The sequence below is a fragment of the Contarinia nasturtii genome, unplaced genomic scaffold (assembly GCF_009176525.2).
Source record: "Contarinia nasturtii isolate CC-2019 unplaced genomic scaffold, AAFC_CNas_1.1 Cnas_scaffold_285, whole genome shotgun sequence".
In the NCBI taxonomy this organism is placed as follows: Eukaryota; Metazoa; Arthropoda; class Insecta; order Diptera; family Cecidomyiidae; genus Contarinia; species Contarinia nasturtii.
In genome coordinates, this window is record NW_022197640.1 from 530553 (window position 1) to 554574 (window position 24022).

The following is a 24022-nucleotide window of genomic DNA, read 5'->3' on the forward strand; positions in this document are numbered from 1 at the left end:
TTGATGAGGTTACAACATCAATTTCAATATTTACATCAAAGAACTAGTATGGTCTGGTGGCGTTGATCTTTTTTTTTTGGTTTATTTTCATTTTGGGGGGAATCTATCACGTGTTGAACATTGTCTGTCTTTCCTTTTCAGGCAATCGATCTAAGTGATGTGGAATCCAGGATGCTTGCGCAACATTTCAACATTAAAATAGTCATAATGAATTTTGATCAATGAGCCTACAAGCAATTACTATATTCATTTTTAGTTTGCGAGTTTGTTTATGCATATTGGGTATACAAAAAAAACAAGTGATGCACGAAAAAAGGCATTCGAGTCTGATTCAATAGTTCAATTCGAACTACTAGACTTACCTCCATTCGACGCTTTACTCACCTTATTTGCAAACATTTTCATCTTGTAATGACAACCAGATGGTTTTTCAATTTGAAATACAGTTTCACTTGGCTATAAACTTATGCTAATGAGTATGATTATAAAATATATTTTTTCTACGCACATAGTAATGTTTTTTTGTTGTGTGTGTGTGTGTGTGTGTATGATTAAAAGCTACTAAAACTTGACATCTACGGTCCTAAAGATCAATTGAATTCAATTAAAAGAAAAATGGTCGTAAATTTTTCGTATTCGAATTGGCGCTCTTGATGCGCTTTTTTTTGTGTTTGGGTAAGACTCGCATCAATTGAGAATCAATCTGAACTGGCATCGAACGTTGTCGTGGACCAAGTCCTCTCATTGGTTTATTTAATGGTTTGGAGGCTATTAAAAAACAATGAACGAAATAACCGAAACAATTGATAATTTTGAATAATTTTTGTTTGTCTAAAAGAAAATAAATTTGTTGTTTATGAGCTCACCGTTTGCCAAAGGAGCGTCTATTTTTGTATCGTTGTCATGTATTTTTTGTTCGTCCTGATTGTTGTTTTCCTCTTTATTTGTTGGCTCTGTATTTAATTTTTCTTTGTCAATTTGTTGTTCGGATGATTCGGGTGTTGAATTGCGTTGCATTGCGTCACCGCGCTGTAACATTGCCCGTCGTTGTTGAGTAGCACTCTCTTCGGATGTGCCCTGAATATTTATTTCTGGAACTTTTTCGTCATTGCTTACGTTGTCCAAACTTCCGGTGTCATCTGTATGTGGTTCATCCTTACGGTGTTCAACCTTGACTTCTGTTATTCCGAGTATTTTCTCACTGTCAATACTGTCAAACGTTTTATTATTAAATGTATCGCTCTGTGGTGAATTTTCTTCAATACTTTCAATGTATGCATTTTCTTCCAACAATTCTTGTTGTTCAATTAAATTATCAAGTGATTTATCGATTGCAGCATTACCAATCGATGACCGTTTTTCATTTGAAGCCGATTTTCGAATGCGACGCCTTGCTAGAAAACCTCTTGCACCGGCTTGTATTTTTGTTGCTGCACTTTCAATCGAATCTGAATCGTCGGTTGTTGATTCGCTTCGAATCATATGCTCAAAAGCTGTGCTCACATTGAAATCATCTTTTGTTAAACGATTGTTGGCATTCGGCGGCAATTCAAAATAATCCGAATCGGCTTCAGACACAGATGACGCAAGTATTTTTCGTTCAATATTACCCGGATCCATATCGATTGAATGCTCATTAAATGTATCGGTTTCAAATTGTTGATCGTCACCATCGCACTGTGTATCGCTACGATTCGGTTGTACACTTAAAGCTTTGGCATGCATTTCATTTAAGGCGTCTTCATTTTTTTGCATTGAATCAACAATTGGATTTATATATTCGTCATCGGTCGACTCATTGGCCGTACATTGTTCTTTTAATGGGCATGATTTTTGATCACTGCTGCTCATGTCATTTGGAATTACATGCAATTGAATCTCATCACTGTCGCTCGACATTTTCTTCAATACAACTTCATCGAAACTATTCATTGATGGTATTGAACATAATTTACTCTTATTACCAGACACCTCAGACACCGCATGTTCCAAATCATACGTCACCTTTTCGGGGAATGTTATTTTTTCATCGTCGCATTTTTTGGCACCGGTTTGCTTGTGCCGATCCATTATGATCTCATTTTTACGAATCATATAATACATGGCCTCTAGTGAATCTTCGCCACATGACGATAAATCGAAATTCTCAATTTCGGACACTTCATCGCGTTCATCGCGTGACGTTTCATCCACACCCGATTCGGTGTATGCTTTTTCTTCGGCTTTATCAGTTGTATCTGTATCGGATAAATCACTGCTCTGTGTATCATGTGATGGTTTTAAATAATCAACACATTTAATTTTTTCGACAATTTCCACCACTTCGACCACTTCAACAACTTCAACAATTTCATCGGATGTCGTTTGATTCTCCGATGAATCGTTTGTTGTGGAATTTAAATCGAAACTTTGCTCGGTTTGATCTTCGGTTATTCCATTTGAATTAGTTTCATTTGAGCTTTCTGTTATGCTTGTGGCTTGATCTTTTGTTTGTACATCAGTTGTCTCTTCAATCTGTTCGTTGTAATCTTCTTCAGATTTATTTTCGTTTTTAACATCTTTTTGACATTGTTCGGAATTCGGTTCGCTTACACTCTTTTTATGTGGTTCATCATTATCAGAGGCTGTAATGCTCATAGTTTGATTTTGTTCTGGAACCACTGGAGAATCGACTTCTTGAACTTTCGGCATTGGAGCAGAATTTTCGGCAAGTCGCAAAACTTCCAATTCATTTCGCATTTGATCGTTGTCTAATACCGCATCACCCATTGCTATTTCTTCCGGTGATTCGATTTGTTTTCGTTCCTCCAATGAGTTTAGTTTCACCTTTGGAACTTCCAATAGGAACGATTTATTTGAGTCTGTTTTGGAAAGAAGAAAACCATTTCGTTAAATCAATAGAATTTTTAGCATAAATGGAACAGTGATAAATGGTGCATTTTCTAAGCAACATATTTGCAAGGCATACAAAAAAATGACGTGTATTTTAATTGATAAAAAATTCAAACAAGTGCATCGATTTAGTGCAATTGAACGTTATGAGATAGTGCATATGGTCATATTCAAATCAACAAAGTAAAAGGAAACCACAAGTTTTCTCACCACATTATTTATTTGTTGCACAAAACAAACACAAGATTCAAAACTCAAACAATCATTCCGAACGAAGCTAAAGCTAAAAAAAGGACGGTCATCTTTAAAACAAAATAATTGGAAATCTACATTTTATTCTGGTTTTAAATCAATCGTGCATTTATTTGCTCACAAAATTCAAAAAGAAAACATTTTTTCTGTTTTCGGTTGCTAAATATAATCAAACGGCAAAAAATATTAAAATATATAAGTATGTCATCGCATTGTTTGCTGAACTAGAATTGATTGTTAAAATTGATTGTTGGCTTGCAAAATATATATGTATATAAATATTTGAAAGAAAACAGAAACAAAATTATTTGGCTCAAAATTCAAAAACAAAAAAAAAAAAAATCTTGATAAATTCGTTATATTCAGTATAATGTTTAAAACATTGAAAATTACTTACTATCAGACGCCCTTTGTTCCGATGGTTGTTTTTCCATTTTGTCGTGTGTTCCATAATTTAGACATGCATCCTCCTCAATGATACCATCAATGGAATCTTTGCGTTTTCCAGTGTCGGTGCTTTTTGCCGATCTTGGTTTATCGTTCAATGAGTCGATGTTAAGTGAATCAGCGTCGACAGATGGTTCCAATGACGCATCAAGTGAATCGATCAATATATCCAATGAATCGGGTTGCATTTGATTTTGTTGTGGTGAATCAATGCTATCATTATCATTGTGTAGTTGAATTTCAACGGCAGTTATCTGTTGCTCTGATTCAGCACTTTCATTTGCTTGATTTGGCTCTAAATCGAGATTCGATGATAAATCCAAATCTTTAACGCTCTCATCGCCAATGGCCTCAGTTTCAGCCTGTTCGTATTCATCTCTAGCCGATGCACTCAGTTCACTGGCCACATCTTCGTTATTGGTTTTCATTTCGCAATCAGACGCGTGATCAATTTCGTTTGCTGTTTTTTTGTCAACACTTAAATTTTCGAAATTTTTATTCTCGTCTACAATATTTACATTTTCAGTACTGTTACCATTCTTTGTAATTTTACTATCAGTCTCGTCGACGCTCGCTTCTTCCGCTGGCATTGTACTCATTTCGATGCTGTTTTTATTCACACCTTCTGAATTCGTTGCATTCATAATTGGATTTAGCTTGACCTCATCAACCAAATTGCTTTCTTCCAAGTTTGGTGAATCGAGCTTGGTTTTTTCAATAATGCCCTCTTTATTTTCATTGATTTTCATATTTTCCTCACTTTTTTCGCCATTCGATGTATTTTCGTTCAACTTGCGTTTTGTATCAATTTCGACACTTTGATCGTGTGATACCGAACTTCGGTCGTTATTTGCTGTGTCGGGCGGTGTACTATAAACATCATCTGTTTCATCGTTCGTAGTTAAATCCAATTTCGCTTCTAATTGATCACTTTCGTTACGATCCTCTTGTTTTACTTGATCGTTTTCAGTCACGCTGTGGTGACGGCTGTCATTTTCATTTGATGGCTTGCCATTTTCAGATTTATTTTCGTTTTCATTTTTTACAACAATTTTGTTGGCATCAAGCGATGCTGATTTTTCTTCTTTATTTTTTATGTCGTCGATAGCTTGTGAGTTCTCATTTTTCATTGGCTCATCTAAAAAAAATTCATTTGACTCATTCCCTTGAATCGATTTAGTTTCATCGAAATTTTCTTTTACACTTTCTGCCACAATTTCATTTGGACCTTTATTCACATAAACTTCACTTTTAACTGGTAAATCAACCTTCGTCTTATCATTTTCCTCTTCATGTTCAGTTAGCTTGTCTTCAATCTGGTTGTTTTCAATAATTTTCTTGACATCGGTTGAATGTACCGCTTCATTTGAGTCAGTTGCCAAACTTTTCTCGCTTTCTTTACCCTCGGCAGTTTGGATTGCAGGCTTTGGAGCCGCGATATCGTCAATGAGATTTTGCGAAGTATCGGCAGATAAAGGCGATACAGAACCTTCTGTTTGATTCGCATCTTGGTCGGTAACTTTTTCGACAACCTTATCATTTACTTTTTTCCAACTTTTGTCATCGTTGTTTAATGGTTCAATTGATTCTTCAATATCTTTGTTGTTATTATTCTCATTTATTGGAATTGAAATCGGTTCACTTTCAAGTGATATTGTTGCGTCTGATGCAACTATTTCTGGTTGATTTTCATTATTATTTGCATTTTCTTCGAGTGTAATTTTTTCTTCATTTGCAGTGACGCTCGGTATTCTAACTGAATTTTGAACAATTTCTTGAACATCCTGTGCCATTTCAATTGCTTCAGATTCACTTTGATTGTTATTTTCCATTGGCGTGTCTTTATTTTGTGTTTCATTTGATTTTCCATCGATTTGTTCAGCATGCTTTTCCGGTTCAAGAAATGTTCTTTTTAAATCTTCTTCATTTTTGGCATTATCACTTGTGTCTACTTCCGATTTGGCAATACTATAACTTAAACCCATTGTATCTGGCATTCGTTCTCCCTTTTCCACCACTGCGTCGGTTGGCATTTTCTCGATCTTTTCCGTTTGATCAGAGACGTCATCTAAAGTGGGTGCTTGACGTTTGTTTCTTTTACTGTTTTCACCTTCCATTAAATTTCCCGATGACTCTTCGTTATCACTCTTGCTATCAAAATCTTTGCTCATCACAGATTTAACTGAATTTGAGTCAATTTCAGGCTGATCCATGGTATTTTTGTCTTCTTCTGGTGCATTTTCTCCAACTATTGTTTCAGACAACTCCTTTGGTTTTGTTTCATTGTGATCATCCGCGTTTGAAATTGTTTTCGCCAAAAGAGGAATCGATTTTAAGGAAATCGTCTCATCGATTGGGTTTTGACTTGATTTTTCATCAATGTTTTCGACTGGACCTTGGGACTGTTGGCCTGTTTCGATTTTGGCTACCATTTCGGCTGATCCATTGTTTTCTTCGGTTGATGATTTATTTTGGGTCACAGTTGTGTTGAGCTGGTTTTGATCCATCTTCTCATCGATTGGCTCACTACATTCTTGAGACTTGCTTTCAATGGATAGGATTTCAATCGATTTATTAACATTTGGTTGATCGTCGGTTTGAATAGTTGATTCATTTGTATTAACATTTTCCTTTTTTATTTCTTCATTTGTATCGGGTTCATTCAATAAATTTCCTGTGAGATCTTTTTTTGGTTTTTCTTTCAATGAATTTTCTTCAGCATTTAGCTCACTTTGACTTGGCACTTCCTCAGTTTGATTCGGTTTTTTCTCTGTTTTAGTTGTATTTTCTTGATTCGGCGCTTCCTTTGAATCCAAAGTGGATTTTTCCATAGATTCTTCATTTGTTTCTTTTGATACAACATTTTCTGGCGTAGATTGTGCGGCTTTAGACTGTTTTTGGTCACTTGTTTGTTCAGGTAAATTTGTACTTTCGAGCCCTAACGCAGAATTCTTCACTTCATCGACCTCGTCCTTTTCGTTTTTATTTTCGATTAAAGTCTCACCTTTTGAATCACTATCGATTGGCGGCAATGGCTTCGAATCAGATTCTGAAACAACCTCATCATCCTTTGACGGCTCCTTATTTTCTAGTTGATCCACAATTTTTGCCTCAATTGTTGCAGTTTTATCATCAGACATCGATGGCAATATAGAATCTTCTGGCTTCTTCGAAAGGTCAAATTGTTGGCGCTTCTCTGTGGGTTCAATGTTTACTACGTCCTTCTCTGTTTCGATGGTATTTTCACTCACCAAAGCATTTTCTTGTTGGTTCTTATTTGTATTCAATTCCATTTCCGAAATATTTGCAATCAATTTTTCTTTTGCAGCATCATTTGTTGCATTTGAAATATGTCGAGGTTCTTCAATAGTTAAATCGTTTCGTTTAGTTTCAATTCCACTGTCTTTTTTCCCTTCATTTTGGTTTTCTTTCAAGTTGGATGACACTTCATGTTCATTATTCGAATCAAAATTATTTTGATGTTCATCGATGTCGACGATGCCTGAATCGTCCTTAGAAGTTGTATCAAATTCATTGTTTTTCGCATGCAACACATTCTCTGGTTCAATGTACATATTAGCTTTGGCTTCATTCACTTCATTGGTAACGGCTTCTTCATTTTCTTGTATATTGAGATTGAATGATTTTTCCGATAGGCCCGAATCACTTTCAGGTGTTCGCAAACGATCCATTTGCTTCACTTGTTCTAACGGTAAATTGATGGGTTCAATCGATTTAATTACATTGTCATTGGTTGTATTTTGCTCTTCAATTGGTTCCACAACTGTGGGTATTGAATCAGCTTGTGTGTCATTTGATTTTGTGTCCGAATTTGATTCATCGATTTGAGTCGAGTCGTATGTATTCAATTCGTCATTTTTTGATTCAAAATTCAATGGTGCGACTTCAATAACAGTTCTATCGGTGATTGTTTCACTGACACTCGTATCATTTGTTGGTGTATCGGGCACGTCGTCATCGAATTTATTTGTTAAAATTGGTTCAACAATTGTTTCATTTATTGGTAATTCAGTGATAATATCTTTTTCAATTGAAACGATTTCCTCATCGTTTGCATTATTTTCAATTGATTTTTCAATGTTGTCCACATTTTCATTATTTGCTTTATTTTCATTGGTTTGATTTAACATTTGTTGGTCGGTTGCATTCAATGGATTTATATCGAATAAACATCTCTGTGAATCGGCTGATTGTTGTTGTGATTTTCCATTTGGTTTTGGTGATATCGATTTGCCATCATCTTCAATTGCACTATCCATTGATACACTGCGAATCGTTTCCAAGCGCTGACGATTTTTCGATCCTTTCGATGATTTACCACCGTCGCGTGGAACAGCTTTTATTGCAACACCATTGACACTCATGTCGAGTGCGTTTTCATCATCAATTCTTGGTGAAGAATCATCGTCAATGGGCTCTTCATCCTTTCGTTTGGGATGCAATATGCAATTGCATCGGGGACACACATCAACACCACTTTGCAATGCATTCTCATCATCGAACTTACGAAATGTTGTATATCCTTTATTTAAACTTCCATCTCGTTCACGAACCAAATTTTCAAAATACTCTGCTGCAAACACATAAATATTCTCCGGTTGCTCTTTTAACACACTTTTCGCGAGGTTTTTCATTAATTCCACCATCCCATCGGGAATTTTCGGTGTGATTCTTTGTGAATTTTTCATTTTTTTTTTTTACTTTTAATTTCCTTGCTATTTGTAATTTTATCGTTTTACCGAACGATACAGATATTTGATATTCAATTATTTCAGCGTTGTTATTGTTTCTCTTTCGTTTAATTTTAAAATCACAGAATTATAACTTTCAATTTATAAAAAAAAATTGGTAAGTGAATCAATTCATGTAATGTTTCGCCTACAATCTATTTTCATTGTTTGATTGACTCTATTGAGTTTGACCGTATGTTTTCGTGTTTAAATTGGTTGCCATAGCATTTTCGATTGGATCAACAAACATCAAAACACGAGGCTATTGAATGTCATATGGTCGATGATGTTGTTATACATAATGCATGAATGAGGAGGATAAAATATAAGCTAATATTTTTTTTCCCGATAAACGCACGTTTTGCGCGTTCAATCAACCGTCGAGGCAATCCATAAATAAAAAAAAATAAATAGGTTCAAAGAAATCGCCTGCACATTTCGCCAATTTCGGGTAAAGTGATTGACGACCACATAATTGTTGGTATCAAGGTCAAAGTCATATCGACGGCAAATGTTCGTTTTCAATTAACACAAATTGTAAACGTCGTGGTTTCACTCGCTCACTCTCTTTGCTACTATAATAAAAATTATTGTTATTGAAATGGTGAATGGAAAACACTTTCAAGTTGAGTGCTTTACGTTGATTTCATTTTCAGAAAAAAAAGAAAACACTTTTCAAAACATGCATTTACATTTTTATTTTTAACATCTTCAAAAAAAAACATCAATTTTTTTTTGTACTGACATTCATGTGAGCGTATTCACTTTCATACATTGAACATATTCGGGTCAATGGAATGCGCATAAATATTTGATTAAAAATATTTCTACCATTTTGCACCAATTTATTATAGTATATTATATATATTAGTTGGTGTGTATGTGTAGTTTTTCATTCAGGTCAAATAATTTTCATAAAATATGATATGATTGAGAATAATAGTGAGTTGGTGAGAAAAACGATTAACCAAAGCAAATTTTTATTTTCTCTCGTTAATAACGTGGAATTATCCAAATATTAACATGGGTTTTCAAGCTGTATTATATTTTTTATTAAAATGATTTTTTTAGTTTGTTTTTAACATGGGCTGAAAATAGAAGAACAGAACCTAATCGAATTTAAGACTCCTAAAGTATTTTATTTTCAATTCATAAGAAGAAAAAAGATTACTGGTGTTGCTTTTATACTCTGTTTACATTCCGGTGTGCCGGAATTATTAATCGTTGTGTGGATTCGTCATCGAATGAATAATTGAGGAATTTCATACTATCGAATTTCATATACTGAAATAAATGTTTATTTATTTCTAAGAAAAATTCGCAAACTTTGAATTTTGTTGCGGTGATTATGAGAAACCTTATAATTTTACTTACTAAATAATAGTCTTGAAAGGAATATGATGTTTCGAGATGAAAACTACGCGTAAAAGACAATTTATAGAAATGCTTTGATTTTTTCAACCACCCATTTTGTGCATTTGTGGGTGGTGTACCTCTACTACAAACACTGATCCTCAACTAACATCCAGTGCTATACTTACAAATGCATAATGATTGATTGAAAAAAAAAACTATTACAAGCCTATAGCGTTTTCAGACAATGACAAAATATACCAAAATAATTTCCATCCAAAATTGAAAAATGTATAATTTATTTCAAATTCCATTCAGTTTTAAATTGTTATTAAATTTGTACATTTGATTTTTTACTCAATCCGACATATGATTGTGTTTATAATATCAATATTTTATTGTGGTGATCTCGATGTGTACACTATGATGTGTTTTTTTCTCGGACAACATAAATATTTTGAAATGGCTATAATCAATATTGATACGATCAGTAGGAAAATAAATAGAAAAACTCCCGGCTCAATGCCAAATCGTCTGCCACCAGCTAAACTGAATCTGCATATGGATATTATGAATGAATTTTCGTACTTTTGCCTACAATAAACATCTTCGAGAGCTGCGGTTGCCTCATCTCTGAAATGTGTTCACATTTTTTGTTATTAATTTTTGAATTAAAAAAAACAAACAAAATAGCAAAATGTCCGTTTCAATTCGATATCGATTTTTGAGTTAATTTTCAGTGAACAAAATATGATCAACAATTTTTACAATTTAATTTATTTTATAACTTACAATATGCCCCCACTGATTCCTGTTAAAGAAAAAAAAATCTAATCAATATAATATTATAATTGCGTTACATATGACGCATTTAATTTCTCAGTTTTTTAATAGTTTAATGTTTCATTTAATAATAATAATTTAACAAGAGTACAAATCTGAATACCTTTTGGAAAAGCACCAACACAAAACACGGTCAACATTAATATGAACTTCATTTTTAACGGTAGTTTTATGAAAAGCAAATATATAATACGGACGTTTGTATAAAAATATATAAGACATTTATTCAACTGATAGATTTCTAATTCACTTGCCAACTGCATTCGTTCAATATCAAATTAAAAATGCACAACACAAACACATTTCCTATCGTGTTTATACAGTAAAAATGTTTTACTTCATCATCATGATAGGTAGCATGTTTGTTTTCAGATAACGCAGATAATGATTTATTTCATTTTGCCACTTATAAACGCAGTTGATATTAATTGAGGAAATCTATTCCATGAGTCATTTACATCTGTATTTTCAACGTTACGCTATGTTTGTTTTACAGAAGTTCAACATGTTCTATCCATTCAATGATTGTTATATCTTAATAAATTGTTTTTTGCTTTTACACGTAATGTGCATACAGATTTAAATACCAAATTTTTCTCGAACTATTGTTGCACACACCTATAAAATAAAATCGATTAATTCACAGTTTAGGTGCGTGTCTTACCAAATATGCTGATTAATATTAACAACTTGTCGATCAAAACACAATTGTGCTAAGTTAACAAATGCCAAGTCAATAGTAGTGGTGAAAATTGCAGCAAATAATAATCTGAAAGTGCACTACACTTGTATTCATTGATTCAGATGGATGCTCCAAGATTAAATGAAGATAACAAACGTATACGAAATACAATGAATTATTATGGTTTTAAATTTTGTTTTAATCAAAAAACAATACAAACATTTTAAATAAAGTACCATAAAGTTCGATTAAACGTCTGTTTATATTTTTTTCTGACAAATAAATGAATTAACATTATATTCTGAGAACTTTAAGTACTATCAGTTTTGGTGAATAACAGATGAACGGATGGAAATTATATAATTTTATTATTTTTTTTTTATTAAATAGTGAATAATAATGAAAACATTTGAAAATTATTATAAAATTAAGGTGAATTAAAGTAAAGGTGTCAACGAACATGTTCGGGTTCATATTATATTATAAAGTCCCAAGAAAGAGATCGAGTTGAATACTTAAAAAAATTATTATGTTAAATTTTAGTTCTTTTTTTGTAATAGTGATAAAAAAAACCCATATAAAATGTTACCTAATAATGATCCTTGTCTCATGATTTTTTTTTAAATTAATTCAAAACAAAATTTTTTTTTTTATTCAAAATAGAAAAAAATGCGAAATTTATTTCGTTCTCATTTTTTACAAAATTTATGATGTGTATTTAATTTGTTTGGCATACAATTTGGCATCGAACTAAATGCATGCATTCGGAATTGTTTACTTTAAGTCATACGTTTGTATGGTGGTAAGGAGACCACTGGCGATGCCGTTGCATATATAACGGTGGGCCGTTGACGACAACAACAACATTTCAGAAGTAATATAATCAATATTAATGCGATTATAGCGACCATAATTATAAATGCTTGTGGGTCCATTCCAAGCGCTCTACCAGCTCGTCCCAGTCTTTTCAGGAATTTTTCGAATGGACTTCTGTCGTTTAAATCATCCCAAACGTCTTCAGCCTTGTTGAGTCCGCGGCCTAGCGCATCTCCCAATTTATCTCTGAAATATATTCAGAAAAAAAGGTCGTTATTTTTAGCCATGATATTTTGTAATGGCAGGATCGAGTCGTTTTATCAGTTCTTGCGTGAGAACAAATGCATCGATACAGTAGTAGTACATATCACCTAATAATAACTTACACCGGGTCTTCTTCAAAACGATATCCTGCAAAACAAGCGAATTTTTTAATCAATTTTTAATAAATATCGTAAAATGTTATTAAGAATCACTTGAAAAATATGATTATGCTAGTAAACAAATGATATTAAAACCATTCTTGAAACGAACACATTTTGTGGCGAGAAAAAAAATTGTTGTTGTCTTTACGGTTTATAAAAGAAATGCATTATGCGCATTAATTGTTCTTGGTTATGTCTTTCTTCATTGTAATTTCACATTTTGAAGAACGTTCATTTAAATGGTTCAATAGAAATATTCTTTGTTATAGTAAAACTTACCTTCTGCAAAAGTAACGACACAAATCACAACAAATAGTAATGTCAACTTCATTTTTGACAATTTTATTGGATGCAGTTGAAAAAATATGGAATGAATTCAAAAAAATTAGAATTATAGAGGTTTGTCCAAAAATGGAGACAAATAATTAACATGTATATAACTAAGGTTTGTTTAAAACTGCGAAGGGTCACTCTTCGGTTGTCGAATATCAAGTTAAAAGAAGTGCACAATACAAACAAATCTACTTAGATGGCAACATAGACGCAAATATAGGTATACGGCGTATACCTTACTTACACATGCGCGTTAGTTCTTTTTTTCTGAATTTTTTTTCTCTCTTTTACTATTTCATTCGTATGCTTGCATATTCGAATGTTGCGCATAAAACCACTGCTTTTAAGTTTTACGATTATTTCCTTTTTTTGCAATGGAATGAAATTTAAAACAGATGCGTATCAATTTTTTCCAAGAATTTTAGAAATGGTATGTGTATTTTATCGCCATTGTTATATACACTTTTTTGCGGCAAATCATAAAAATTTCAGCATACAAGTATTGAAGTCGGTCGCGACAATTTATAGGCGCAGACGCATTAATGTATTTTATGATACGACGAATATTTTCGCAGTGCAGCACAAAGTCACTTATTTCTTTAAACAAACAATTCCATTAATAAGCATATTTAAAACCGATTTTCGTTCCTTTGTTATCTTGAATTTGATAACAAGAATATGTTCGGTAGGTCAACAACTGTTGTTCAATCTCTATGTTTGGCTAGTAAATTTGTAAATTCGTTTTATTGATCCTAACCATAAGATTCAAGATTACAATTCGCTTTCAAATGCCCTGATATAATTAATCTCTTTTCTCCAATCACTATCAAAATGAACTGGATAAATCCATACAATTGATTCGTGTCTCAAAAGAATGAATAAGAAAAAAAAATCGTCTGAAAAGGCATCGACTTATAATGTCCATCTTTATTTGCAATCATTTCAAATGAACATTTTGACTTACATTCTCATGGTTTTGAAAATATTTGTACCATTTGATTTTGGATTTTGAAAATGTATCCATTGAACCAAACAATTGATTATTACTAATATGATAAACCCAAATAAAAAGAAACTTAGGTCACAATAATCAACAACTTAATTATAATAAAATAAAATTGGCCATAAAATATTATCAACAATTATTTTGTTCGTTCACTTCGGGTTAAAGAGATGATAAAACATCTCTTTGCCATATTGTCATCCATCGGAAGCATTGTAAATGTTCATTTCGAAAATATTTGTTAAAATAGCTTAATTTTCTAAGAAAAAAAAAATTTACAAAATTTGTGTGATTTTACGAGCACCATATCGACTCCATTGCACATTTTCCCGCAAACCATCGTGACATTTTCTGATTGTTTGCATTAAGTTCGCTTAAATCGGCTGACTTTCCGCTTATTATTGGCACTGGAAAAATTCGTTTGGTTTCACCACGATTCACATGCTCACGATATGCCATATGCAAATCGCTTATATCTTGAGCCGAAAGACATGGTCGACATAGTTCGCATTCAGGCAATTCACACGATTCGACACACATATCGCTTGTACAATGCTCAGCATGGACAGCAATATTTTTGTCGGCTGACATCATTTGTTCGGCATCAGTTGTTCTGTATCACAGAGAAAATGGTTGAAAAATGAAATGAATAATAAGAAATGAAAGAATTTTAACTAACTGTGTGCGCAACGATTCGCGATGAATTGAAGAGCCAATACCAACGAGGTTCATTAAATTGTAGATCACTTGTTCGTACAGCAGTGTATTCTGTTGAAAATGTGCCGATGATAGATTCGGACTCATGTTTGCCTCCATGAGATACACCCGCAGATTATCATCAACGATTAAATCAAATCGCATCATTTCGAAGAAGTTTCGCTTGTGTCGGTAATTTTTGAGCTGTATTTTTTATAAAAAATAAATAAATAAAAAATTTATTTTTGTTCCTTTAAAATGTTCATAATAAAATTGGATCAAAATGTCAGTGTCGTTTTTAAATTGAAGAATACTTACCGCATTTATGATATGTTTCTCCTTGTTCAGTAATGTTTGTCGAATTGCTTCTTCAACTTGAATCCAAATGCCATTTGGATCTCGATTTTTACTGCGTATGTATGCATCGAATGAGTGTTTCATGCCAAAACCAAAACCATTATAAAATGGTGCCAAACTTGGTATATCCCAAACCGGTAAATAGTCATCGCCAACAATATACTTATCAACATTCTTCGGATCGAATGGATGGTATTTTTGTGGACAGTATCGAAATAGAATATCACCTTTATAAATATAAACACGAAGCGGATCAACTGATGTGATGATAACATAAACACCAATATCGAATTTGTGTCCATCGACCAAAAGTGGATTATCAACGTATTCTTGAACAAATGTATCATTATCATTGTAATTGATCTCTTTCACCGGTTTAATATTGATATGACGATGTTGATTATGTTTCTGTACGAACATTTTTTCGGGATATTTTTCTGCATATGCAATGAATTTTTCACGATCTTCGGGCAATCGAAATGCTTTCGGAATGAATTCCAAATCAGTCGTTGCCAAATCTACTTTATTCGTGATGAAACCACAACCGGGAAAATGGTTGACTTTTTGATGCACTTTAAGATGGTGCAATTTTGGATAGAGCACTCTGAATGGATAATCATGTGCCCATAATAAATCCCAATCGGTTGTTTCGTTAGTCACTTTTTCATAGCCCAAACGTTGTAGAACATTTTTTACATGTTTTAAATGTGCCTCGTTTTCACTTTTACCAAAAATCCAATAAGTAGGCCGTTTGATTGGTGCACTTGCCGTTGTCGGCGTTTTATTGCATTCGTGTCGCACCGTTTCGGTTACATGGCCATGTGTTGGAATCTCTTGATTGAAAACAGAAGTGAATGTGCCATTTGGAAGTGATTGAATGAGTACAGACAGTGCAATTGATATTAAAAGAAATAGAATTTGGCCTTGAGCTGTTCGCAAATCCAAAAATGAATAATGTGATTTTTCAAGCGTTTTAGCGATTTTATTGACCGCCTCTTGAGAATTTAATGCGTCATCTGCTTTACCGTCCGGCTTTGAACTAATTTCGGATGAACTCTATGCATGAGAAATAGAAAACAAAAACAATGCCAAACACAAGTTGATGCATTTTTTTTTTTTTTTTTGAATTTTCGATTCGATTGAATTCATTTCAAATCAATACTCACCATGATTGGAATGGAATTTTAATTATACAAATTTAATACTGACTGATTTGGATGCACACTTCAAAATACCACAACACATCAACTCATTTCAATCGACAAGTAGGTCATTATTCATCTGATGTCGTGGACAAACTGCATTAGTGTAGATTTTTTCTTTAACTTAAAATAAATTGAAACAGAATATTTGGTAATCGACAAACTAAAAACAAATTAACAACAAACACATAACGAGACAAAAAATCTAATGTTTATTTAATTACAATTTTAATATTTCGCACATTTTTGTTTCGTGCAAATCGAAATGTTAAAGAGACCTGGTGCGTGCAAATAGAGAAAACGATGAATACGTATGACGAAGAAGAAGAAGAAATAAATGAATGAACGCACATAGTACAATTATAGAGTCTTTTACCTGTTTTACCATTTGATGAGTTAAAGCATGACATTAGATGCTGAAAAGGTAAAGAATAACAAACCATACACTGTCCATGCTGTTACTCTGGCTTTGTGTTTACACTGTTAAAACCATACAAAGGTTTTAGTACTGGATTCGATTCATGTACTCAAACCAAAGATATCATCCATCTATCTATCAAATTACCATACTTAAACATTTTGAGTCAAAGAATCATTTATTCATTTGGCATCATCTGAAGATCGGGTTTTCAAGTACAGATGATTTGTTTTTTTAAACCTCGAAAATACACCCTCCATTCCTATAGTTCCGGTGTATTTTCTCAAAAATTGAAATGACATTTTTTAATAGAAAAAAATCAAATTTTATTTTCCACAACGAAATCTGCGTTTTTAATTTGTTTTATACATTTTTTATTGTTGTATCAATTTTATGTTTGTTTCGAATAATGTTTGAGTTCGTAATAAAAAAAATTCAACACAAAGATTTCATCTGCGGGTTATAATATTTGGAACAAGAATAATATTCAATAGATAATAAGCACTTTACATAATACTGTCAAGCTGAAGTTGAATGCGACGTTTTGCCATGTCCACACTCAGGACTTTTGCATTAACACGATCCCCAATACTCGGTGTGTGTCCTCTCAATTTTGACGTATGAATCAGTCCATCATGTTCGACTCCAATATCAACAAAACAACCGAATGTGCAAATATTTGCGATTCGACCGGAAACAATGGTTCCAATTTTCAAATCGGACATTTTCAATACACCTTTTTTGAAAAGTGGTTGAATATCAGCATCATCTCTGTAATCCTTTTGAAGTTCTCGAGCAAGAGCTTCTAGGATACCTTCAACCTGAACGAAAGTTTTTCAAATTCATCAACAACGAAAAATTAATTGTAAACGTTTGTTAACATCAATCAGATCTACTCACTCTTTGTTCTGGAATGCGAAATTGTTTTGCTAGTTCACCAATTGTGGTATTTTCATTTTGAGCCTGTTTGATTCGTGCGATAAATGTGTCACTGCCGATATCATTGAGTGATAGTTGAAATTTGGCAATAATTTTTTTGGAAACGTCATAACTTTCTGGATGCACCCAAGTTGAATCGAGAATATTCGTCTTTCCATTGACATTGGCCGTGACCGCATCGATTCGAATGAAACCAGCGCACTGTTCAAACGTTTTCGGACCAATGGCCTTAACCTTTTTAATCTCATCTCGGCTTTTGAATGGACCATTTTCGGCACGATATTTGATTATGTTTTCGGCGCGGGTCGCATTCATGCCAGCAATGTGCCTATTTAAGGTTTAAATACAAAAATAAGATGTAATCAATGTTGAAAATTAAAAAAAAAAATTGTAGACGATTCTTACTTCAAAATTGTCGTACTCGCTGTATTTATATCGACCCCAACAAAACTGACACATTCGGTAACCACTTCGTTTAATGATTCCATTAAATATTTTTCATTGATATCATGTTGATACATGCCGACGCCCAAATGTTTTGGTTCAATTTTCACAAGTTCGGCCAATGGGTCGCTTAATCGACGTGCAATCGATACGGCACTTATTAAATTCACATCCATTTTAGCGAATTCTCGTTTGGCAACATCGCTGCAGGAATAAATCGAAGCACCATTCTCACTTACAATGCAATATTGAACTGACTTCGAATGAAACACTTCACGTGCGATCAAATCGGAAATCCAGGCTTCTGTTTCACGGCACGCCGTTCCATTTCCAATCGCAATGATCTCACATCTAAGACAACAACAACATCAAAGTTTTAGTTTTTAAAAATCTAATTTCACTAAATATATTTACTTATGTTTCCGTAAAATGTCGATGAGTTTGTGTTCATACATCATCTGTTTTGTATCTTTGTCTTTGTTTGTGAATTTGATATGCGGATAAATGGTGTCGGTGGCTAGGACGTCATTTTGTTCTGAGATTAATGCCAATTTACAGCCATTTTTAAAGCCCGGATCAACTCCAAGAATTCTCTTCCCTTTTACGGGCTTTACCTAGGGTTAATCAGAACGAAAAGAATGAAAATAATTAGAACTTAATTGATAATCAATGGAACAGAATGAAAATTGTTGGCTTTACCATCAGCAATTGCTTCAAATTTTTCGCAAACACATCTACCGATTCTTTTTCAGCATTTTTAGTTAAAATTGATCGAATCTGACGATTCATCAATGGCTTCACTGCAATTATAATCAAAAGAGATTTGAATTCCGTTTTTTTTACAAGGTAATTGACTATCTTACACTTTTTCGAATATGCATCATTCAATGCGGCTGATAGTAGATTTTTTAACTCTGAATTATCTGCATTAACAAAGTACTTATTTTGGATAAGCCTGTAAATTGTGTTTTGAATGCGATCGGGTATCACAATTTTAACCATTATAAACTGTAAAACAGGGAAAAAACACTTTATCTTATCTGTCTATGTTTTTGTCTAAGGCAAGATAGCAATAAAACAAAATACTCCATAAAAAATCATATTGTCCATCATCGAATATTTACTTTGAGATTTTCACCGCGGTTAATGGCCAAAGTTTGATGTGAGTGCATATTGTTCAAGTATCCTTGAAAATTGAAGTATAGTTCAAATTTCTTTGGATTATCGCCGCCTTTTTTATCGCTATTTTTAAACTCCGACTTGGGAATGTCATCTTTGTGTGATTTGGTCACTTTTGTATTTTCACATGTTTCAATTTTGATACCATTATTGTGACGTGCTAGTCTATGAAATCAAATTTATTTTTTATTATAAAAAATATTTTGAAATTTGACACTAAGTCATCATACTCATTTTGAATGGCCTCAAGAACGTCGACATCTTTGCTGAATATGTGAGAGATAATGTTTTTGATACCGTCTTTAACTTTTTCCACCGTATTAACACCGTCGTTGTCTTTTTTCACAAAATCGGAGAATTTCAATGAACAACGTGGCTCATGTAACAATTTATTAGCTGCATTTTCAAGGCCAAGTGCTTTGGCTCGCTCAAACAATGATGATTTGCTGGCTGCTTTAAAGGGTGCGTACTAAATTTCAAAAAAAAAAAAATTACAGAAATTATCCAAATTGTGTTCAAAACTTTATCAAAAGTGAAAAAAAAAATCGTTTTTCAGAGTGGCACCACTTAATTACCAAATGATCCAGAGCGTCCAGTGATTTCGCTAATCGAATTTCGTCTTCAATTTCATCATCAAGTAAATTTCGTTTGTCCAAATCCTTTATGATGGTATCGGCACGGGCCCGAATATTCTTAATGTGATTGTATGTGATTTTAATTTCACGCATTCTGAAAATGTCAAAAAAGTTCGAAATGTAAGTGTTATTTTTCAAATTGTTGTTGTTGTTTTTGCATTGAAGATCAACTCACTCGTCTGCGTCGAGATTTCCAATTAATTCGCGTCGATACCGGCACATAAATGGAATTGTGTTGCCATCGTCAAACATTCGAACAATGTTTGAACCGGTGTCACCATCCAAATGCTGTAATTGACACAAAAGTTCTTCATCGGTCCATTGTGAGCGATTCAATTTTGACTGTCGCCGAGTTGACGACACTGATAACGATGATGTTATGGACCGTTGGTCTGGTTGATTGTCAGCATTCCTATCGGAATTCACCGCATCGACATGTTCCACCACAATTGATTTTGGTTTATTTGCGGTTGTCAATTTTGTCTTCTTCAATTTTGGTTTGGCATCAATCGATTCATTATTCGCAGCTTCTTTCTGTTTTGACGCACTGCATCCCATTTTTCTATCATTTAACACAAACACCGACAAAAAACACACAATATTATCAAATATAAAGTAAAATGATTTAATAAAATACCAACTGTAACGAAATGAACAATGTGCAATTTTTACTTTTGTTTTTTCTTCGGACTTGATTCGCTTTCACTCTCACTGGACGAAATCACATGAGCTACTATGGTGCGTTTACGAGTTGACCGTTTGTTTATCTCAGACATAATGAAGTATCGATGACAAAAAAAAAAACGTGTACGACAAATACTGAAATAAATAAAAGACCTTATACTATATAAAATTGATTTGTGACCACTTGATACATTGATACACTAACGGGAAATTTTGTTTTTAAAAAATGTCAAAATGTCATCGAAACTATGCTATCTGAAACGTCACAATCGTATCCCTATTGATAAAATTTGTTAAAATCATTTCAAGTTTAGATGGCAGTTAAAAATGTCGACAAAAATATAGGAAAAACAAATGAAAAACCTCTTAAATGAAAGATTTACGATTTTCTGGATACCAAAAACAGTTAATTTTTTATTTCATATGAACAAATGTTTGTTGTCAAAATATGGACATTTTCCGCCAAAATGTTTGTCTAATCAAAGGAAGAAAAAAAAAACCACGGTAACTATGGCGGAATGTTGTGCGCCAGTCCAAAAAATCGATGAATTACCTTTCCACCCCCTCAATAGTAAGATGTCTTCTTTGCGTGTGCTGTGCATGGAAAATGATTTTCCATTGAAACTGTTGTACAATATGAGAACCAACACACATGCTGCTGCCATTTCTCGTAATTTAATGTACGCGCGCCGCACCGCTGTGTGCGTAAGAGTGGAAAATTAACGATAAAGCGGGAGCGGGAGCAGGAAAGTCATAGAGTGAGAACGAGAGAGAAAGGAAAAGTATTTTTTTCCTTTTCATTTTCCGTTCATTCGGAATCGTACAGTAGCACACAATTGAATGATGCCCGCTGTTGTCGGTGCGTTGACTTGAATTTCTGTTTTTAGTTGGAGATGAGAGTTCAAAGAGTTGTGACACCAGTGATTTTCGTTCTGCGAACACCAACAATCGTCGCTTGGTTAATGTTTACCCTGTTGGTTGTTTTAGCGCGTTATTAGCCTACTGGGAAATTCATACAAGATCCATGCGTTTAATTAATTGAATTACTTGAATTTTTCGGACGATTTACTAAAAACCGCCAGTTGAAACTGGTGGTGTTTCTTTTTTTTTATAATACATATATAATCGGTTTGCCTCAAGCAACCAGACAATTTATACAACAAAAAAGAAGCAAAGGAAATACGAAAGCTTATTGATACGAACATTGTGGATTATGCGAATTTGAAGTAAATAATAAAAGCGTTTTGGTGTGTGCGGTAAGACGTCGTGTTGATAAGAAGAAACAGAAATAATATCAACATTTCTTGGCTGCCAATTTTGCGAACCATCGTGTGCAAGTGATTGAGTACGTTTCGTGTATCGAAGTGGTTTCGTGTGTATATCAAAAGTGGCTTGTTATTTTATTTTCGTTTTTTTTTTCTCTTCTCGTTCTGTGTTCATCTCGACCAAATTGTATGAGATATCCGTTAAAATATTCGTTTGAATAAAAAGGAATAAAAGAAAAGACAGCAACATATCACACAAAGAATCAATCCAAAATAATAAGTACATAAAAGATATATCAATTGATGGATTTTGCCTTGTACATTTTTCCTGTCGAATCCATTCTTTTCTATTAATATTTTACAGTAAATTTGTGTCGTTTGCTTTATACATTTTTTTGTTTGTACGTTCATTCGTTATATACTCTCCCCAAAAACGAAATTGATGTATTCTTTTTTATGTATGTGCGTGCGTGTCCCTTGAAGGTATTTCAGTTGATTTGATATAGATTCGATGATTTCTTTGCTGCGTTGAATCTACTAACATTTGAATATGTGCTAAATTTTGTCGGTGCGTGTGCAATGTAAACAGATAGCAGAGCGCTCAACGGAAACAAAGCACAAACGAAAGGGACAGAAGAAGAAAAAAAAAGAATAGAATTCAACGAGATATACATATATGTAAGACAAAAGAGAGACAGACGAAAAGAAAGAAAATAGCGACGCGCTGCAAATGAAATTCGAATGAGAATTTATGTGTTACTTTTGAGCTTTTGTGTGCGACAAAAACGACAAAATTCAGTGTTGATTTTACCTTTGCCATCGTTGTTCAAAGTGACGGCGTCGTTTTTGTTGTTATCGCTGCTGCTATCGTTATATCGTCAATGTCGTTTTGTATGTGCTTTGGATTTTCATTTTTCCTTCGAACGAAATAAAATGAAATAAAATATAAAAAGAAACGGCAATGCACGCAAGTTCTATTAACTTATTACATGCGAACGTATTGTATATTGTGCGTCAGACGAGAGTAAAAGGAACGAAAAATTAAAGCACCTATGTGTACATGAAATTGGAGCCATAACAAAACTTTGCCGCAAGCAAATTTTCCTTTTGGTTCCATCAATTATTTATAAACAGTAAAATACATACAATCTCACGCATTCGGATAATATATTAAGAGTGAGCCAGGGCCAAAAAAAGGCTCAACGCAGAAAATGAAAATCAAAAACCCAAAGGTGAAGTCTAGATTCGCGATCATATGAAATTGTTCGCTTTGGTTTCGATGGTTGCTGTTTTTTTTCTCGTCTCGCAACTCAATGTAATATAAATCAATTACAAATTTTTATTGTGCAATCCATTCGACTGTGAAAATAGGCCGATTTGAAACGAAACTGTAACTGTAACTGTTAAAAGTCAACAAACGAAAAGTGAATGAAGTTGAATTGACTGAAGACAACGCATACACAGAGAGAGAGAGAGAAAGATTGAAGTGAGACACCGTTGAAAAAGTTTGGCGACCACGTAAATGCTTTAATTCAATACGGACCGAAATAGAATAAAAGAGATATAGAGTGAGACAGAGACAAAGACAAAGTAGTGAAGGTTGGAGTTTTGCCGCGATGTAACAATAGCAAGCAACACAAGTGGCATTTTCAAATGAAATATTAAAGTCGCTTCCACTGTCTTATTGTGAAAAAGCATTCGTTATTTATTTGTGGCCATCGTTTCACCCGAGAAAAACAAAACCAAAGAAAGAGAGAGAAAGAGAGATTACCGAAGAGGCAAAAGTTAAGAAGCACACAAGACGAATGTTCTGTGGGTCGGTCGGTCGGCAGTCATATAAATAAGTGCTTGTGTACACATATAAAGTGCGTTGCTCTTTTTTTTCGATTAACAACACCCATTCAACTCTCGCAATGATTTTGAAAATTTGATGTGAAATCACATCGAAAACTCAAACCAATTTATAACACTCTGTTTCAAATTAAGCGAATGCAATACGGGTTTATTATAATAATATACGGGAAGAAAATAATAAGAAAACATTTCGCAAACACTCCACGAACATAAAATATAAACCAAAAAAAAGAATATATTAGTAGACCGACGCCGAGAGAGTGAGAAAAGAGTGAATAGAGAAAAGAGAGAAATAAAAATTGGCTTGTGAAAAATGTTGGTGCAAAAAATGTGCGGTGGTTGGGATAAAATGTGGATAAATATTGGATTACCTGTTCTACTGCTTGTAATTGCTGTGCAATGCATTGAATCGGAATTGAGCCGGGAGGCCGCATTTCAGGGTAAGTGTTGCTTGTAAAACAAATAGCAAATATACATACATTTGAGAAATATAAATAATTCATGGTCGAATCTACCGAAAAGCACAACAATTTGATGGTTTTATTCCAATGA

The 24022-nt window shown here is 33.5% G+C and overlaps 7 protein-coding genes across 14 annotated transcripts in view; 1 reads left to right on the top strand and 6 right to left on the bottom strand.

Annotated features, from left to right (window-relative positions):
- Window positions 1–473: 473 nt before the first annotated feature.
- Window positions 474–7671, bottom strand: LOC116337787 (titin-like). The gene is made up of 3 exons (XM_031762667.1): window positions 3542–7671; window positions 867–2861; window positions 474–768 (listed from the first exon to the last, which is right to left on the bottom strand). Exons 1-3 carry the CDS (start codon window positions 7281–7283, stop codon window positions 605–607), a joined length of 5901 nt encoding a protein of 1966 aa, XP_031618527.1. The 5' UTR covers window positions 7284–7671; the 3' UTR covers window positions 474–604.
- A 97-nt stretch (window positions 7672–7768) lies between these two features.
- Window positions 7769–8300, bottom strand: LOC116337585 (sperm surface protein Sp17-like). Its single transcript, XM_031762264.1, has 2 exons — window positions 7931–8300; window positions 7769–7878 (listed from the first exon to the last, which is right to left on the bottom strand). The coding sequence occupies exons 1-2, from the start codon at window positions 8298–8300 to the stop codon at window positions 7769–7771; spliced, it is 480 nt and encodes a 159-aa protein (XP_031618124.1).
- Window positions 8301–9964: 1664 nt separating this feature from the next.
- LOC116337767 lies at window positions 9965–10862 on the bottom strand. The gene is made up of 3 exons (XM_031762628.1): window positions 10642–10862; window positions 10488–10506; window positions 9965–10328 (listed from the first exon to the last, which is right to left on the bottom strand). The coding sequence occupies exons 1-3, from the start codon at window positions 10799–10801 to the stop codon at window positions 10091–10093; spliced, it is 417 nt and encodes a 138-aa protein (XP_031618488.1). The 5' UTR covers window positions 10802–10862; the 3' UTR covers window positions 9965–10090.
- Window positions 10863–11853: 991 nt separating this feature from the next.
- Window positions 11854–12946, bottom strand: LOC116337677. The gene is made up of 3 exons (XM_031762440.1): window positions 12741–12946; window positions 12423–12447; window positions 11854–12282 (listed from the first exon to the last, which is right to left on the bottom strand). Exons 1-3 carry the CDS (start codon window positions 12790–12792, stop codon window positions 12000–12002), a joined length of 360 nt encoding a protein of 119 aa, XP_031618300.1. The 5' UTR covers window positions 12793–12946; the 3' UTR covers window positions 11854–11999.
- A 1125-nt stretch (window positions 12947–14071) lies between these two features.
- On the bottom strand, window positions 14072–16447 carry LOC116337463 (probable tubulin polyglutamylase ttll-15). 5 transcript variants are annotated; one of them, XM_031762055.1, is made up of 5 exons: window positions 16429–16447; window positions 16017–16175; window positions 14812–15906; window positions 14477–14697; window positions 14072–14410 (listed from the first exon to the last, which is right to left on the bottom strand). In XM_031762055.1, exons 2-5 carry the CDS (start codon window positions 16017–16019, stop codon window positions 14092–14094), a joined length of 1638 nt encoding a protein of 545 aa, XP_031617915.1. In that variant the 5' UTR covers window positions 16020–16175; window positions 16429–16447; the 3' UTR covers window positions 14072–14091. The 5 variants fall into 5 exon arrangements, with proteins under 5 accessions (XP_031617915.1, XP_031617914.1, XP_031617912.1 ...); XM_031762054.1 differs by lacking the exon at window positions 16429–16447 and adding an exon at window positions 16331–16409; XM_031762052.1 differs by lacking the exon at window positions 16429–16447 and adding an exon at window positions 16295–16397.
- A 375-nt stretch (window positions 16448–16822) lies between these two features.
- Window positions 16823–20547, bottom strand: LOC116337444 (S1 RNA-binding domain-containing protein 1). Of its 3 annotated transcripts, none has more exons than XM_031762018.1 (11): window positions 20340–20547; window positions 19843–20229; window positions 19608–19761; window positions 19263–19501; window positions 18978–19197; window positions 18717–18861; window positions 18553–18653; window positions 18268–18467; window positions 17815–18204; window positions 17371–17737; window positions 16823–17291 (listed from the first exon to the last, which is right to left on the bottom strand). In XM_031762018.1, exons 1-11 carry the CDS (start codon window positions 20441–20443, stop codon window positions 16977–16979), a joined length of 2622 nt encoding a protein of 873 aa, XP_031617878.1. In that variant the 5' UTR covers window positions 20444–20547; the 3' UTR covers window positions 16823–16976. The 3 variants fall into 3 exon arrangements, with proteins under 3 accessions (XP_031617878.1, XP_031617880.1, XP_031617879.1); XM_031762020.1 differs by having other exon boundaries at window positions 20309–20424; XM_031762019.1 differs by having other exon boundaries at window positions 20305–20418.
- A 704-nt stretch (window positions 20548–21251) lies between these two features.
- LOC116337395 overlaps window positions 21252–24022 on the top strand; it is a 119724-nt gene continuing 116953 nt past the window's right edge. Inside the window, exons 1-2 of one of the 2 annotated variants that reach the window (XM_031761919.1) lie at window positions 21252–21896; window positions 22100–23910. In XM_031761919.1, coding sequence (XP_031617779.1) covers window positions 23784–23910 — 127 coding nt within the window. In that variant the 5' untranslated portion in view covers window positions 21252–21896; window positions 22100–23783. Of the gene's footprint in view, window positions 23911–24022 lie in introns of both variants that reach the window. The other variant, XM_031761918.1, reaches the window with a different exon arrangement.

Excerpts from the sequence above, each read along its gene's own strand:
- LOC116337787 (XM_031762667.1), bottom strand. The coding sequence starts at position 7,283 with ATGGATCGTTTGCGAACACCTGAAAGTGATTCGGGCCTATCGGAAAAA. Across the intron at positions 2,862-3,541 it reads GGAACAAAGGGCGTCTGATA|ACTCAAATAAATCGTTCCTA; the intron begins GTAAGTAATTTT and ends TTTCCAAAACAG. Across the intron at positions 769-866 it reads AGACGCTCCTTTGGCAAACG|CCTCCAAACCATTAAATAAA; the intron begins GTGAGCTCATAA and ends GTTTTTTAATAG.
- LOC116337585 (XM_031762264.1), bottom strand. The coding sequence starts at position 8,300 with ATGAAAAATTCACAAAGAATCACACCGAAAATTCCCGATGGGATGGTG. Across the intron at positions 7,879-7,930 it reads AGCTGTTCCACGCGACGGTG|TGTATCAATGGATAGTGCAA; the intron begins GTAAATCATCGA and ends AACGATTCGCAG.
- LOC116337767 (XM_031762628.1), bottom strand. The coding sequence starts at position 10,801 with ATGCAGTTGGCAAGTGAATTAGAAATCTATCAGTTGAATAAATGTCTT.
- LOC116337677 (XM_031762440.1), bottom strand. The coding sequence starts at position 12,792 with ATGAAGTTGACATTACTATTTGTTGTGATTTGTGTCGTTACTTTTGCA. Across the intron at positions 12,448-12,740 it reads TGTCGTTACTTTTGCAGAAG|GATATCGTTTTGAAGAAGAC; the intron begins GTAAGTTTTACT and ends CTTGTTTTGCAG. Across the intron at positions 12,283-12,422 it reads CGTTTTGAAGAAGACCCGGT|AGATAAATTGGGAGATGCGC; the intron begins GTAAGTTATTAT and ends AATATATTTCAG.
- LOC116337463 (XM_031762055.1), bottom strand. Across the intron at positions 14,698-14,811 it reads AGAAACATATCATAAATGCG|CTCAAAAATTACCGACACAA; the intron begins GTAAGTATTCTT and ends TAAAAAATACAG. Across the intron at positions 14,411-14,476 it reads CGCGAATCGTTGCGCACACA|AACAACTGATGCCGAACAAA; the intron begins GTTAGTTAAAAT and ends TCTGTGATACAG.
- LOC116337444 (XM_031762018.1), bottom strand. The coding sequence starts at position 20,443 with ATGTCTGAGATAAACAAACGGTCAACTCGTAAACGCACCATAGTAGCT. Across the intron at positions 19,762-19,842 it reads GGAAATCTCGACGCAGACGA|AATGCGTGAAATTAAAATCA; the intron begins GTGAGTTGATCT and ends TGACATTTTCAG. Across the intron at positions 18,468-18,552 it reads ATTTGAAGCAATTGCTGATG|GTAAAGCCCGTAAAAGGGAA; the intron begins GTAAAGCCAACA and ends GATTAACCCTAG.